A 17,498-nucleotide genomic window follows, 5' to 3' on the forward strand; every position below is an offset into this window, starting at 1 on the left:
CAAGATTTAATGTCTTACCCTCTGCTTTGTTACAAGGGAGGTTTCAGAAAACTAGCCTTTTAGGTGAGGCCAGTTGATGTCGAATAGTAGCAGTATACTTTGCCTCATTTTATTTAAGCTTATCTGTCAATAAGGATCTTGCTATGTTCTTATTTGTCAGTAAGGATCTTGCTTGCTTTTCATTTAGTATGAAAGACAAGGCATAGAAATGAGTATAATGGCATTGGATATTGAATCAAATCAGATTCAATGGAAGCTTAAGTACTCCTCGGTACACTTATATGGTCTTTAACTTAGTCATGCAAATACTTTGGTAAATTATATACCTGCTTCATTATATTTTTAAATGAATGTAAGCAGCCTGAGTGAGCAAAGTAGAGGTGAGTAACCTCCTGCCCTCCAAGTTATTTCTGTAATATAGAAGTCATGAAATTCATCGAGGTACTTACAAATACCCACTTTCTTGGTGAAAGTTTTAAAGGTTTAAAATTTAGGAAGTTGAGTAAATTGAAAACTCTGACACATAGGAATGCGGCGCTTATGAAGCTAATGACAGATAAAATTGTGCTGAATTGTATGGAAAGTCTGAGGAACTCCAGTATCTCTCACTGTGGCCCTGTTCAGACATCACGCTAAACCGTGATGGTTAGCATTTTTAAGCCACCATGGTGACTTAGCGTGACGTCTGAACGGTGTTTTCCCCAACCATGGTGGTTTATTAACCATGGACTAACCATGCTCATTAACCACTTGCTGCAACATGGTTAGCGGCTTTAACCATGGCTTAGAGGCCCTAGCCATGGCTTAGTGTGACATCCGAACAGGCCCCGGTGGTTAACTGAGTGCTATCATAGAGCTCCTCTGAAAGAGCGGCCGAAATTGGCCTAGCCGCTCCTGCCAGTGCTCCAGATCTCCATGTTCAGAATCTGCCTAGCAATACATGACACAGCAACCTTGCTGTCCATCCCCGCCCTCAGTACGAAAATTGGGAGAAGCGCACGGGGAGAAAAGATGCTTTCGGTCCCACGCCACTGTTATTGGCATAGCGACCTTGAGCACTTAGAGCTCCCAGACACAAGCACCTGTGTCTACTGCAATAAGGGAAAACATCCCCGCCTGGCTGGCAGCTGTCCAAGCACCGTCATCCCATCCTCAAACGGTGCCCCTGCCCCCAAACCTGCACCCCCCCAGCCCCTGTGAAATGGCTTCCCGTCGCTGCTGCGGTGCCAAGCACCAAGATGGCCACTAGCTGCAGCTGCAGCACTGAGCACCAAAATGGCCGCCCACAGCAGCTTCCTCCACTGAGGCCCCAAAATGGCTGACTGCAGCAGCTTCCTCCACTGTGGCCACTGGGATGCATGGTGGCCCGTCCAGAGAACTGCAGAGTTTAGCGGTAACCATGGTAGCTAGTGAGTGGTTAGGCAACCACAGTGCGGGCTGTGGTTACCTGCATGTGTGGCAGGGGCTCTCTCAGTGGTTAGTGCTAACCACCCTGCACCATGGTTAGCCTAACCACCCCTTCCCCTGTGTGTCTGAACAGGGCCTGTATTTCATATAAAATAGGAGTTTTGAATTTTGAGCTTCACAAATGGACCCAGCACAAATGGACCGAGATAGTACTGACATTCTCAAACCAGATCTAATTAACATCTGCTTGCCCAAATATTCTCGTCTTTTGGATAATTTGTGCCTGTATGAAGTTGCTTAGTGGTATGACTACTTCTCTTGGGTTCTGGAAAATGCACGAAAGGTTCAGTATGGTATGTCAGGATGTTTGGTGAAGAGACAAAAGAGTCAGCTAATAAATCATTCTTTATCTTTAAAGAACAGTTAGAGGAAGCTGTTTTTTTTAAAAAAAATCGCTTATGCTGTTTAAACCCTGGAGAGATGACGGAGAATTCATAAACCTTATGAAAAGGGTTATAAAGAAAGTGAGGAAACAACCGATAGTCCTCTTTTCCAGAAGTACAAGGAGATTCTGGAAAAAGAAGAAGCTCTCATTACACACGCTGAAAATGAAGTTCTTATGACTCTCAAAGTAGCGAAGGGCTGAGTCAAAATGATCATTTAACTGGATGTGCTTTACAGCCTGGTCATTGCAAATAAATGTTGATGATGTCACTGATGCTCCAGAAGCTGAATTTGGACGAAGGCCAAACGTGGGCATTTTATTAAATCAATCCCGAACAGAAAGCAATTTACCAAATAATATACCAATGTACCAAACAAGTTTGGTTTCTGTCAGTAACTGTCAAACGTTTCTTGAGTAATGCAGTTAGAGCTTTTATTTTAACTAGAACAGATTGTGCTGAGCCTTGTGTTATTGCTCCTACTGGATTCGTGGCATACAACACTGGTGGTGTGTGATCATCCAGCAGTTGATTATGGAGCAAATGAAGAATGAGTACTGGAAACTGAATGGTGAGGCTGCCTCACTTTGAAACAAATTGGTTAAACCTTTACTTCCAATCATAGATGAGATTACCATGGTATCCAGTCTGTGCTTGCTTTTATCCATCTATAATTACAAGAAATTGTAAAGCAGGGAAATGTTCCGTTTGGACAAAAACATGTTGTGTCTGGAGATGTGCTATAACTTTTTCCTGTGAAGTGCAATCCTGTCTTTCAAATGTTAACAAGTGGAGACATGAGACACACAACTGGCAGCATAGGGCGCTTGAATCTGTGGCGTTCCTTCAGGTATGAAGAATTAACAACAAATGAGAAGATAAAGATTATGCTAAATTATTAAATAACATGAAAGGTAGGAAAACTGACTTCAGAAGTGAAAATAAATTGGAGCAGAGATTGATTTTCTGTATAGACAGTGAATGTATGAAGAGATGAGGAGACATTTTTATCTCATTAGTAAAAGATGATCCTTTCTCTATGTGTTTAATGGCAACTTTGAAAGAGTGTAGTCAATGCAATCAAATCAAGTTAAGTCAAGAAAAGGAAGATGTAATTGAAATACCAATAGATTCTGTAGATCGGGTGGTCAACTGTGAGAGGTTCAGGGACCATTTTCACCCCCCCCCCCGGGCACCAATTTTTAAAAGAAATATAATAAAAATGGGGTCCGCAGTGTTAGAGTACCAAAAGCATCAAAATTAGCTTTTTTGCAAGCTAAATTTGACATTTTTGGACCTCCATAACACTCCAGGCACCATTTTTAAAAATCCTTTTTCCATTTTGGGCCACAGGTTGCCCATTCATGCTTCAGACAGTCCTCATATTCCACAATGTACGTATGGAAAACTGAATGAGAAATTATGTGAATTGGAACATATTTCTAGAATGGCAGGTATAGAAGCTGTTCTCAAAGTGTGCATAAATGCTTGTGTTACAGAGTCATAGAACAGTAGGGGTGGAAGGGGTCTACAAGACCATCAAGTCCAACCCCCTGCTCAGTGCAGGAATCTAAGTCAAAGCATCCCTGACAACTGGCTATCCAGCTTCATCTTGAATTCCTCCAGTGTGGGAGAGCCCACCACCTTCCTAGGTAATTGGTTCCATTGTTGCATTGCTCCAACAGTCAGGACGTTTCTCCTGATGTTCAGCTGAAATCTGGCTTCCTGTCACTTGAGCCCATTATTCCGTGTCCTGCACTCTGGGATGATGGAGAAGAGATCCTGGCCTTCCTTTCTGTGACAGCCTTTCAAGAGCACTATCATATCTCCCCTCAGTCTTTTCTTCTCAAGACTAAACATGCCCAGTTCTTTCAATCTCTCTTCATAGGGCTTTGTTTCCAGTCCCCTGATCATCTTTGTTGCCCTCCTCTGAACCCTCCCCAGTTTGTCTGCATCCTTCTTAAAGTGTGGTGCCCAGAACTGGTCACAGTACTACTAACCAGTACTGAGTAGAGGGGAACTAGTACTCCATGGGATTTGGAAGCTATACTTCTGTTAATGCAGCCCAAAATAGCATTTGCCTTTTTTGCAGCCACATCACATTGTTGGCTCATATTCAGCTTGTGATCTACAACAATTCCAAGATCCTTCTCACTTGTAGTGTTGTTGAGCCAAGTATCCCCCATCTTGTATCTTGCTTAGGAGAAATCTACAGATTGCATCGAATCCAAACTTAGTCATACTTCGAGTAGACCTATTGAAAGCAATGATACTTAATTTAGTTATGACTAACAAGTCACATTGATTTCAGTGGTCTGCTCTAAACATGACAAAGTCTGTACCCAATCCATGGAAAGGGAATTTGATAGGGTGTCTGAACCAGACAGTATTGAGATGAAGTTTCCGTTAATGAGGGGCAAATATGTTGCGAGGAAACAGTTCCCATACATAACATCATTTATAAGTCACCATTCATAAGTGTTGAGGACTTTCTTTTGACAGTATTATTGTGAGTATTGGAAATATGCTTTTCAAGGAAGGCATGCGTTATTTCACTTTATATACGCAAATTAACAACTCCACACTTATTGGCATTTGCACCTTTAAAAGCAACTTGTGACACAGTGTGTATTGATGAGTATAATTGATTGTTCTGTGAGATGGGAAAGGCCATCAATACAATCACTCCTAAGCACCCCCTCCTGTTCTGTGGAGCCTGTAATTCACCTTGGTTTACAGAAGATCTACGGGCAATGAAACAGGCCGGACAACAGCTAGAGTGCAGGTGGCGCAGGTCTCAGAGCAAGTATGATTGAAGACTAGCAAAGACTCTTTGTTGTGCCTATTATGCGGCAGTGAGGGTGGCAAGAAAATATTATTACACTGCTATTATCTCATCCTTGAAATGTTGCCCAGCAAAATTGTTCTGAGTGGTGAAGAGCCTGTTGGGATCTGACTTGGGCTCAGAGAAATTGGGATTGGAACCCTTGGCCATTTGCTGTAATAAATTTGCTAGGCACTGCGAGGAGAAAGTCACTCTCATTCACTCAGAACTTGATGCCACAGTTATTGCAGAATCTGGGGAGGTGTCCAGTGTTCCATCAGGTTGTGTTTCCTGGGATCAATTTCAGTTGTTGCAGCCTGATGATGTGGACAAGACACTTGAATCAGTCCATCCCACCCTTGTCCATCTTGACTAATACAGTCAATACATATCAAAGGTATGTGAGTAGTATTGCCCCATTGCCAGTATCCCCTTTTGGGGCAAGGTGCTTGAGCATGTGGTGGCTGGGCAGCTTCAGACATTCTTGGAGGAAACTGATTATCTGGACCCATATCAGTCTGGCTTCTGGCCAGGGTACGGCACTGAAACAGCCTTGCCTGTTCTGACTGACGACCTACTCTGGGTGAAAGATGGGGAGTGCTACCCTGTTGACCTTCCTGGATTTCTCAGCAACTTTTGATACCATTGATCGTGGTATCTTACTGGATCAGCTCTGCAGGATGGGAGTTGGGGGCACTGTGCCACAGGGGTTTCACTCCTACCTGCAGGTCCAGCTCCAGAGAATTGTGGGAATCCTGGTCTACCCCATGGCTATTAAACTGTGGGGTGTCACAGGGTTCTATTCTATCCCCCATGCTGTTCAACATCTATATGAAGCCATAGGGTGAGGTCATTAGGAGTTTTGGGGTGGGGTGTCACCAGTACGCTGATGATACTCCGCTCTATTTCTCCTTGTCGTCAGAGTTGGCTGATGCGGTGAAGGTGCTGGACCAGTGCTTGGAGGGTATAATGGGCTGGATGAGGGCCAATAAACTGAAGCTAAATCCTGACAAGACGGAAGCTCTGTGGATTGGTGGTTCCCGAGTCTGGGAATTGGGTAAGTGACCTGTCCTGGATGGGGTTGCACTGCCCCTGAAGGAGCAGGTGCATAGCTTGGGAGTACCCTAGATTCATCTCTGGAGCCTCAGGTGGACTCCATGGCCCAGAGTACTTGGGTCCAGCTTCGGCTGATTCTCCAGGTATGGCTTTTCCTGGACAGGGATAACCTAGCCACAGTAGTACATGCTCTGGTAACTTCCCAATTAGACTACTGCAATGCACTTTACATGGGGCTGCCCTTGAAGACAACTCGGAAATTGCAGCTAGTGCAAAATGCAGCAGCTAGACTGCTGACTGGAACGTCTCATAAAAATCATATAGCACCAGTTTTAAAGGAATTGCAGTGGCTGCCATATGCTACTGGTCAGAATTCAAGGTTTAGATGATGACATTTAAAGCCCTAAGCAGCTTGGGACCTCGATATTTGAGGGAGCAGCTCTGCCTATATGTGCCTGCCCGAGGACTGAGTTCTGTTGGAGGGGCCCTCCTCTGCTTCCCATCAGTGCGAGACATACATTGTGGTGGGACATGGGAGAGGACCTTCTCTGCTGTGGCACCCCGATTTTGGAATGCCCTCCCCCTGGAGGCCTGATTGGTGCAGACATTGGTTTCATTTTGGCACCAAGTAAAAACATAGCTTTTCACCAAAGCTTTTGAGGGCTTAATACATTCCCTAAAGTAGCACGCTGTTGTAACTGTTTTATTGTTTTAGATTTTAATTGGTATTAGCTTGTTTAATGTTTTAATATGTTTTTAGTTGTTTAAATTATTTATTGTTTTATACTGTTTAGATTGATGTTATCTGTATGCTGCTCTGAGATCTTAATGATATAGGGCAGAATATAAATATTTTAAATAAATAAATAATAAACCCAGGTACAGCTGTATAGATCATCTGTACCCGTGGTTAAGCAGGATTCCAGCGCCTGTATACAAATGAGTATGAACGCATGTAGGCTAGAGCCTATTCAGGCATTCTGAATGTGTTTAAAGTAAACATGTGAGGAGAGGGAGCACACTAGCCCTGGGCCCTCCTTGCGTGTTTCCATCGCCTTCTACTCATGGAGGGCAACTTTCTGAAACGGAGAGCCTCCTGTATCCGAGGAGCCTCTTTCTCCATGATTGATAACCCTGAAAGGACACTCAGATATGTTGCATGACACAAGTTCCAGAGTCTCCAACCTTTTTGGGTCATTGGGTACATTTGGAATTTTGAGAAATTATTGGGTTGTTCATGGGTTGCTTTGCCAGACTACAGAGGAGGCTGGCAAGAGCAAAAAGCAAGCAAACAAAAGCTGCTTTGCATGCCAGTATTACGGTTCCACAAAGGCATTTGGCATGTAGGGAGGGAGGAGGCAAAGCAGGGCAGTGGGGGGGAACAACTCAGGGATTGAGAAAACAGACCATGGTTTGTTTGAGCGCTTGCCAGACAAACCTTGGGTAGGGCAATAAATCATGGGTTGGAGTTACATTCAAACCAGGTCATAATTTAGTAAGGCAGAATAGAATTGCAACCTCCATTTGCAATCCACATCCTTTATTATGAACTTCAGGGCCAATGAACAATACCTGACCCTCCTTTTTATTATAATTCAGCATAAAGAAGCCTTCTGTTTATCTCAAAAGCTGGCTCCCTAGAGTGTGACTCTTGGTTTATTCCTAATAAAAGTGTTAACCTACTATTACTCTTTTGATTTGTGCTAATTAGCAAACATGGGTACCTGTGTCTATTGTTTTGTTTGAGGTGTATACTTAAAAAAAAGTTAAGTGTGCACCTTGAAATGAAATAATGATTACCATTAGTTTAGTATTTATAATCCCATGTATAATATAGGTTGACTTGCAAGAAAGCAAATGCAAATATATTTGGGAGAGAGTAGGATTGCCAATACTGTAATGATAAGTTCCCTTTTCAAAACCCAAAGAAATTTGATGATTAAAAAACCCTGCCAACATCATCACTGATTACAGGGCACATCTGTTAAGGAATCAGCCTTAGCTTCCAATTTCCTGGCTTTGTGGAGTTTGAGCCAACATGAGATAGTCCTAACTAGGGTGGTAAAGCAGCAGTTGAATAGATATATTTTCTCTAGCATTAATTTCAAAATACCTAACAAAATATAACCTTTTAATTTAATTCTGTCAAACTAATTCATTACGAATAATTGTAAATAATTCTGTCAAATTACTGCCACTGTTACTAATTGGTCTTGCATACCTATTTTCTATAGCAAAGTGTAAAGCTTTAGATTGTCCATGAGAGAAAATAATACTTTTTAGTCATGCTGAACAAGGCATTATGAGCTTCAAAATGGAACAGAGCTAAGCTTGATATTTTAAAGTATGCACATGGCATTTGTGGGTTCTTATTTGCTATTTTTCGTTTGTTGTTTGCTAATGTATACCTGCAAACATTGTGGTTTTTCTCCCCTGTTTATTCAGATGAGCAGTACTGGAGCTAGCCCAATGTCAAGTGTTTCATCAAGCAGCGGAAGAGGGACTGGAAGATCAACAAACTTTACTCCTGAATTGCAGAATATGATGTAAGTCTAGTGTTGTTTCCATATCTTGGGGTTGGACTCGATGGTCTTATAGGCCCCTTCCAACCCTACTGTTCTTTGATTCTGTTAACTTGATATTCATGATTTACATAACTAGGAAACTGAGTCAATGGAGGACAGGACAGTTTTGTCCAATATATATTAATGATCTAATTTGGAAAAGCTTGGAAATGGTTTTCAAGAGGGATAAAATAACTTAGCAGGGACTCTCCTTGTTGGACTGAAACATAAATGCAATTAGAACAAACATAATGATAAAGCAATATATATTGTGCTAAACTTTTGTGTTTCCTATATATTCATGTGCTTGATGTGTTAATCTTAAAATGAGAAGAAATGATTTAAATGTTCAAAATTTATTTTTTCTTTTTTAAAAGTGTCTCGTAGTAATTTCTTGTTCTTATGTAAAATGATGTATTATATTAAAATAAAATGATTTGTGATATAATTAACATGTATAGACCATTTGGAACTGATTATTCTTGCTCTGGACAATGAGAAATAATCATTACAAGTACAGTTGATCTATTTATAATAACACAGGTATCCAGTTCTACTTTGTGATGAGATTAGAAAGTTTTTTCTTTTTTGATCTTGGAATATGTACATTTTCATAAAGCCATAGGCTTCATCCTTTAAAAATGCCATAATTTGGAAGATGCCATACTTAAAGCTTGATTAGTTGCCTTCTACAACAGGCCAGGCTACAAATCTTGATTTGGTGGAAGGCAACCTATTAATCAGAGAGGTTGACCTGCCAGCACATGCCATTTTCTCTTTTATATACGTCCAAGATGCATCGGTCTGAAAAAAAAGTGTGTGTGTGTGGACTCAGGCTAATGAGTTCATTCTTAATGGATCATTATTTCTGATTTATCAGGTAGTTTAAAGAGAATTTTCAACCCAAGACTAACCCTCTCAGAATTGCAGAGGGAGAGTAGGCTAGATAGATTTTTATATTGCATTTCTCAGTATTATTATGAGTGTATCCCCGGTCTCTTTAGTGGAAATTGGCATGTGTCTGCATAAATTGCTATTGTGAGAAATACTGTAGAGCATCTATGTGAACTGATTTATTTTAGCAACAGGGTGATATATTGAGACAAAGTCTTATATCTATTCTTGGAAGAGAACTATGCGTTTTTTAAAAAAATAGGATAAAAGTGTTCTTGTAGAATAGCATCTGACTTCTAATAAGCACATAATAAATTCTAAGTCTTTGAAGCCTAGACTTGTTTCAGTAAATAGTTCAATTATGTCAGAAGTACTCTGGCAGTTTGGATATAGTGTGGATCACTACTGTTTGTTAACTTCAGAACTAAACAACATTTGAAGTTGGTACCTTTTATAAATAAATATGACGCATTTTCGTATTTAGGACAGAAATCCAGGTATCAGGAAATTCCATCTCTATGTGCCTGTTGTGCCCATTCCTCATTTTGGTATATTGCTGTTAGCCATTTTGGGCTTCCTTTGGAAAGAAAAGCAGGGTACAAATGGTGGAAAGAATTGAAAATGCTGTGGCTGCTCTCTGTTTTCTGCCTTTTAGGGCTAGAAGGCAGAAGATGATGGATTGGAACCAATGCTGCTAGTACTGAGCTGTGGAAAAATAGTTCACTGCTGCCTCTCAGGAATGCATAGGTGTCCGTACAGGTCAAAAGATAGTGGTGATGAACAGAGCAGGTGGTGGTTGATTGCCTCCTGATTGATTATTTCCAAGTCTGTATAAGAGGTTGTCCATATAATTTGCTCTTTTGAAGAACATTTTTGTATTCCCTGACATGTCTTAATGTGATAGTTATGTATTTTTCAGCCTTCATAGTTTAATGTTGCCTGCTGCAGTAGACAGAAATGACACTGACTTCGTTGTTGTTGTTGTTGTTGTTGTTGTTGGTATTACATCTTGACTCCAATCCAGATCTCAACTGGTGCTCCAGTGTGTATGCTGAGTTCCTGACAAGCACCATTATTCTCAAAATTCACATTAAAGAGGAACTTGTATGTGCACACCAGAAGTCTTGCATGCAGATTTCTTCTGGTTTGAATGTATGCTACGTGGCACATCTGCATGAAGGATTCTAAAAGATGAGTATTAGAGGATTTCAAAGTGCATCAACAGCACTTCATAGTAGGGCTAAGCTCATAGTGAGGGTTCCATAAGTGAGCAGTTCCAAGCTATATTTTAACCATTGTAGGACTGACTTGTATGTTAAGAGCTGTGATCTAAACACCCACTTCCCCATGTGTTCAGCAGTATGTACATAAGCCATGTGCAAAACCCAAGTAGGATTTGCAAAGTAGCAGTTGATAGTGCCATTTTATGCAGCAGCAAAAGATGGCAATGAAAAAAATGGTTTCAGCAAAGTTTTGGTGTTCTAGTGAGGCACCAACCCTTTATTAGGAAATCATACTATTGTGTTTAATTTCAATCAATTTTTATACAATATTTCCTTTCTCTTGGCTATTCTTAGACATTTTAAAGATTATTTTCCTAGATCTAAATTATCTAAATTGAATAATGCATATTTTGTTATTCAGGCTGGGAGGAACTGTAACAGAACATTGCTTGGGCTTGGAAATCAAAGGAAGGGCATGAGTCTGGGGAGGTATGGAAGGCCAGTCTGATCCTATGGGCAAGTAGCTGTGAAGCCTCTATTTTTATATAATTGTGGACTTCCTGATTAAGCACTTTCGAAACTCCCCTCCCCGCCAGTATACACACAATTCCTGTCAGTGTAGACGTTATTGTTGGCTATATAAGTGGAAGATGTAGACGTCTTCATACTGTTTTAGGCCTAGTGAGTTCCTACTTTAAAAGCTATCCAAACAAGTAGACTTTGATTTTGAGATACTTTTCATGAACTGTTCTGTTGACTTCATTGGGGCTAATGGAATTTTTCCAGTAGGTTTATTTTGCATGTTTTCTTGAAAAAAAATATTACTAGCAGAAAAATAATTACATGTCAGGAATAGACTGTGGACAGAAATGTTAGAATTGTTTCCTTTGGCTTCTGCTTTACAATAAGTTGCCACTTTAAAATAACTGTTCTTGGTTCCTTCAGGAATTTTTTAAAACTCATACAATTTACATTCTAGTCTTAAAACACATTTATTTGAAGTAAGGGATATTGATTTCAGTGAAATCTCTGTCCATCTTAGAGTCCTTAGGAAGCAATATCGTTCCGTAGAAATAGTTTTTGATCTTGCTAACATAGCCTTTCCATTAAGTTCATTTTAGCCATGTTGCTTGCCAGAGTTGCCACTTAAGCCATCCAGTCACTCAGTTTTGTACACATGGGCCAGACAGTAAAACATCTCATAAGCCATACTTAAAAAACAACAACAACGTATCTCCATGGCTGTAGTAACATTTTAAGGCCATAATGAAACTAACATGAAAGCAGGAGATCTGTGATTGGATCTTCTGCTCTTTTCAGAAAGCTTACTAACAGCTGGAAGTGGGGGTGGGGGGGAATCCAATTGGAACTGTGTCGGTGGGGCAAAGGGTTTTGAACCCTTTCCCTATGCTGTTTTCCTTATAATCCCCCCCGCCATGCTATTTCTGGGGTAAAACACTGAGTGATGAAAACAATTAAAGACTTTCAGATAACTTCTGATTTCCCCAGAATTCTGCAGTATTATGATATAGACTTGGCTTACAACTGATAGAATTGCACAATAATGATTTGTCTGTATGTCAAAATACTGTGTAGTATAGACAAGATGTCTGGATATTAGGAAATGAAAATTCAAGCCATCTTTTATTTTACTATGTTAACAGTCTTCAGGATTGGGACTTTAGAGAGTCCCATTTCAAATTATCATTCCATAGTGAATCTTTAAATTAAATAAATGGCAAATACTTCGTGGATTCATCCTGCTGATTGCTATGGACGCTTATTATGGTAAATGTTCCCATAGCATTAAGTACCCCAACACAGAGCTAATGTACCCATGGAGGAGAGGAGTAGCTTGGTGCATGCATCTCTTTGCACATGCGGAGTCATCCCTTTCATTGAAGTGAATGGAAGTCTTTTAAGCAGGAAAGCACCACCTTCATGTTGGAACTCCTGCACGTGGAAGGAACAGTTGGATCAGGGCATGTGCCTGTTAAATCATTCCTTGGGTTACACTGAACTGCTGAATGATGAGAGAGAGCGAGAGAATGTAATTGTTAAGCTATGCACTGTTTATAATAGTTGCCCTATTTGTGTCATCTGTGTTTTGAATTATAAACAGTTGGAAATCTAGCTGCAATATGCTGCATTTTGTCAGCACTATAATTTATATTCTGCACATCAAAATCAATTAGAGATGGGAATAATATAGGCTAATATTTCCAATTTAATGTAGGATTAATATGTTTTAAAAGTTAGTTGTTTGCACACTTAAGATGATTAAAACAGTTTTCCCATTAAAATGTTTACATATGCTGAGATCTCTACTCTAACAAACTCCATGCTTTGTCTAGGGGAATTAAAGAGCTTCCAAAACGACGGGTTTGGGTTTCAGTAATCTCTACTGGGGGATTAAGCCAGAAGAGGTAATAACATCCAAAATAGAAGAAACATTATCAACTGTTAGAACAGTTTTAGATGCCAAAGAATGCACAGACATAAGAACAAACATCATACTAACACATCCAAGACATCACAACAGCTGAAGGAAAGAAGTAAAATAGCTTATACCAAATGAGAACAATGCAAGCTCACAGCAAATATTAGTTATGTCTTTCACAATTGTTGTATAATAAGTATTTGCTTTATAGGAACACTGCTTTTTTCTATTGCAATCGTTTTATTCTTCCCTTCTATTACCTATTGTTTTAAAGAAAATGTTAAATTCTTATCTGTGATTGATGCTATGTTATATTATATTGAACAGATTACAGGCTATAACATTCCAAAGGAACCATTAAGGGCGCAATCCTATGGTCTCTAGTCACTCGCTAGACAGCCATAGGATAGGTCAGTTCCCTGAGAACCGACCTCTACCCCCTCCCGTATAATATAACCCGTTCAAGATAAGTCTCTTTCTCCTCCCCCCCCCCACCCCATAACAGGGAGAAAAAATTAAACTTGAAATATAAACTCCCGAGTCAGTCATCCTTTTGTCAACTTTCCCTTGGGGTGGGGGTGGGGGGTGATTAGTTGCCCAGCAGGGTTGGCATGTGAGCCATTTCTGGCCTGCACAGCTATTTTACCTGGCTTCTAGAACTCTACCAAAACTCCACCAAAATTTTAGTCAAATTGTGATAAAAGGTTTGGCTGAATTTTTACTTTTAAGAAGAGAAAGCTGTGATATTCAGAGAGATTCCACATATGTTGTATCTGTTCAAAGTTGCAGTCATATCAAGGTGCATCTATTCCATGCCTGTTGTAGAGCCCTAATTACTAGCTTACAGTGACTTGGTTGTGCTCTTAGATATCCCAGAAAGGGGCTTGGTTGTGATGCAAAATGTACTTCAGCCCTGATAAGGCAAACATTGGCCAATCCTGTTGTAGGCCACAGGCAGTCCAGCTTCTATCCTGCATGTGACCTTGTGTGCTTTAGCTTTGCTATTTCCTTATTATGTTCCCTAAATTTCAACCATTCAGATCTCCATGCCATTTTTGTTGTTACCATCATTAAAATCATATCTCACTCTAGAGAGTTAATTTTGGATAATGTTGGAAGGAAATAGCAGTAATGATCTTGCCCATGAGAATGCTGGTAGACCAAACTGTAATTTGAGGTTGTGCTGGATTTCTCCATTCCATTCAACCCTTGTTTACCATATTTGAACCCAGAAGCTTTGCTGAGACTGCATTGTACAAAAATAACCAGTTTGTCTAGTTGAACTTAGTCTGAATTAGTTGTTTATGACTTTAGTCTTATGATTATAAAAGAGACCTGGTAAAGGATAAAATTCATGAATCCCTCCAAATCAAAGCTATATCAAAACAGGTAAGGAGCAATTTTGCATGTACATTCATGCAAGTTCCCACTTAAGATGTATAATTCTCCTAGTAATACCCAACAAAGAAGGGCATTCTACACTGAAGATGTAGAACTTCTTGCAAAATAGAAACTAACAATGCTACTACTTAGTAGTTACATAATGTATTTCAATTATTCAAAGTACTTCATATACACTAAGAACATAAGAAGAGCCATTCTGGATCAGACCAAAGGCCTATCTAGTTGAGCATTCTGTTTGCACAGTGGCCAACCAGATGCCTATGGGAAGCCCACAAGCAGTGCATGAGCACAATAGCATCTTCTACTTGCATTCCCCAGGAACTGGTGTACATAGGCACACTGCATCTGACACTGGAGGTAACGTATAGCCATCATGACTAGTAGTCATTGATAGCCTTATATTCCATGAATTTGTCTAATCCCTTTTTAAAGCCTTCCAGGTTGGTCGCCATCACTACATCTTGAGGTAGTGAATTCCATAGTTTAACTACAAGCTGTGTGAAGAAGTACTTCCTTTTTTCAGTCCTGACTCGCCCACCATTCAACTTCATGGGATGACCCTGGGTTCTAGTATTATGGGAGGTGGAGTTAAACCTTACCTACCACTTTCCCCACGCCACGCATATTTTTTAATTCTAGTATTTATTTATTTAGTATATATACAAAAAAAGAACTACGAAGGAGATTTATTCCATTTGGTAACATAAAGAACGAGTAAGGATGTACATCATCTTCAAATTTATCATTCCACAAATTAACAAAATTTGACCACTTCCTTATAAATTGATTTTTGTACATTCGGTTTTCATGAGCATATGTATGTTTATACATTATAGCTGTATGCCAAATCCTGTAGAACCAATCGGAGGTGGTGCCGCATTCTTTTACCAATACATAGCAATAGACATTTTAGCAGCTATTAATAAATTTGTGCTCATCTCAACATCAGCTATGTCAATGCATCCTTCCAAATAATTTAATAATACTCTTAGGGCACAATCCTATTGGGATAGGTGGCTGCCTCGAACTTGGAGGCGACCGCCTATCCAATGCAGGGCGGGAGTAGCACGGAAGGGATTGTCCCCGCTGTGCTTCAGCCGCCCTGCATTCATGGCTAGACAGCCGATTTTGGCTGTCTAGCTGCGGGAAGTTGGAGTGGAGGGGGGCGGATGCCAGACGATATATAGGGAGTGTCGGAACAGCACTTCCGCCCTCCCTGGCCCGCCCCTAGGAATGCCCCGTTTTTGCTGCTCCGCATTCCTCCTATGAGTGCAGAGCGCGGGGACAATCCATGCTGCCTACGAGGCAGCACGGGAGGGGGTAGAGGTCGGTTCTCAGGGAACTGACCTATCCTATGGCTGTCTAGCGAGTGACTAGAGACCATAGGATTGCGCCCTTAATGGTTCCTTTGGAATGTTATAGCCTGTAATCTGTTCAATATAATATAATACAAACTGCCAGAAGCTTTTAATTTCATCATTGCTCCAAAATACATGCATATAATCTGCATGAACGTTTCTATATCTCCAGCCTGAGATAAATTGTATATCATATTTAATTTATATAGTGTCAAATACCATTGATGCACTGTTTTATAGAAATTCTCTTTCAGATTGCTGTAATCAATACTTAACCCATATTCTCTCCTAGCCAACACCACACTTTTTCTGTGATGGAAATACCCAGATGCTTTCCCCATTTCTTTTGATAATCTATAGATCCTTTTCTTTGTATTTCACAAAGAATTTTATATATTTTCCTAATTAATCCCTTCTTTACTGATGCATAGAACAATTCCTTCATTGATGTTGGATCTCTTACAGCCATGCATAATTTGATACACTTCTGTCATGTCTCCCTGTACTCACTTTTTCTTTTTTAAGATAACAGTCCCAGACGTAATCTTTCCTCATAGGGGAATTTCTCCAGCCCCTTGATCATTTTGGTTGCCCTTTCCTGCACCTTGTTTGCCCCAACATGCATCACTTTTACACTAGCTTACATTGAACTGCATTTGCCATTTTAATGTTAATTCCTCCAGTTTGGAAAGATGCTTTTGGAGCTCTTTGCAACCCCTTTTTGGTTTAAGCATCCTAAATAATTTAGTGTTGCCAACAAACTTAGCCACTTCACTGGCCACTCCTAATTCCAGATTATGAACAAGTTGAAAAGCACTGGTGCCAATACATATCCTTGTGGTACCTCACTGTTTACATCCCTCCATTGCAAGAAGTGATCATTCATTCCTTCTCTTCTTTTTGCTCTGTAACCAGTCACAGATCCACAAGAGGACCTCTCCTCTTATTCAATGACTGCTAAGTTTGCTCAGGAGTCTTTGGTGAGGGACTTTGTCAAAAGCCTTTTGGAAGTCCAAGTAAAAAATATCTACCCAATCTAAAGGGTGAGTGAAATTGGATATAATTTTATAGAAGCCATGTTGATTCTTTTTAAGCAAGAACTATCCTTCCATATCAGGGTAGGCAATTTGTGGCCCTTCAGATGTTTTAGCTCACAACTCCCATCAGTTGACCACCCCTGTTATATGCCTGATAATTTTATCTTTAATAATGCTTTCCACCAATTTACTTGGAAGAGATGTTAAGCCAACCAGTCTGTAATTCCCCCCCCCCAATCCCTTTTTAAAACAACTGGTGTTACACTTCAGTCCTCTGGAGACATGTTACATGTACATTAACTCATAATCTGTGGAAGACCTGTAAAGTTGTCCAATATTAGTAGCCCATGTTGCCGATTGGACAGGGAAGACTGAAGAAGCTGGAAGTTGCCTAATGGGCTTTTGGCTCTCAGGCTTCGCCATTAGACTGCAGTACATCCAAACTAAGAAGGATATTCCATTGGGATTATACGCCATTTTAATATAGGCTAAGGTTGGTGTGCCTGTATGTCTTCTTTCCATCCACTTTAAAGCTGGTGGCTCTTTGCACACCTGGAATAGTGTATGAAATGAGAGTGGAAGAAGAAGCTGTATTCCAAATGTTGGGGTGTGTGTGTTGCAGACAAAATTACTGACCCGGTTCACATGATTGCTGCAGCTAAAACATGTGTCGGGTGCCATTTGCCTAGTTACCTAGGTGGGCGTGGCTTGTTGTGTCATCTGAACCTGAGTGGCATGGCTTGTTGGAGGAGGAAACAACCCTCAAATAATCAATAGCCTGTTGTTGGGTTATTTGAGGGTTGCAAATACCCTATTCATGGATCATTGCCTTGTTGTGGCAAAGGGGC

General features: G+C 40.4%; 1 protein-coding gene across 18 annotated transcripts in view; it reads left to right on the forward strand.

Annotated features, from left to right (window-relative positions):
- The window catches only part of SUPT3H (SPT3 homolog, SAGA and STAGA complex component), a 479,638-nt gene that overhangs the window by 25,865 nt on the left and 436,275 nt on the right, over positions 1-17,498 (forward strand). For 12 of the 18 annotated variants that reach the window (XR_014786036.1, XR_014786057.1, XR_014786040.1 and 9 more), the window contains exon 2: positions 8,176-8,276. Coding sequence is in view for 8 of the 18 variants with exons in the window: in XM_084822141.1 (XP_084678267.1) it covers positions 8,176-8,276 (101 nt within the window). In the remaining 10 variants the exon portion in view is untranslated. Of the gene's footprint in view, positions 1-5,596; positions 5,732-8,175; positions 8,277-17,498 lie in introns of those variants that run through there. The other 6 variants (XM_084822165.1, XM_084822133.1, XM_084822156.1 and 3 more) reach the window with 2 other exon arrangements.

Source organism: Heloderma suspectum, chromosome 1, assembly GCF_057233095.1.
Source record: "Heloderma suspectum isolate Gila_16-S chromosome 1, 16-S_ref, whole genome shotgun sequence".
Classification (NCBI taxonomy): domain Eukaryota; kingdom Metazoa; phylum Chordata; class Lepidosauria; order Squamata; family Helodermatidae; genus Heloderma; species Heloderma suspectum.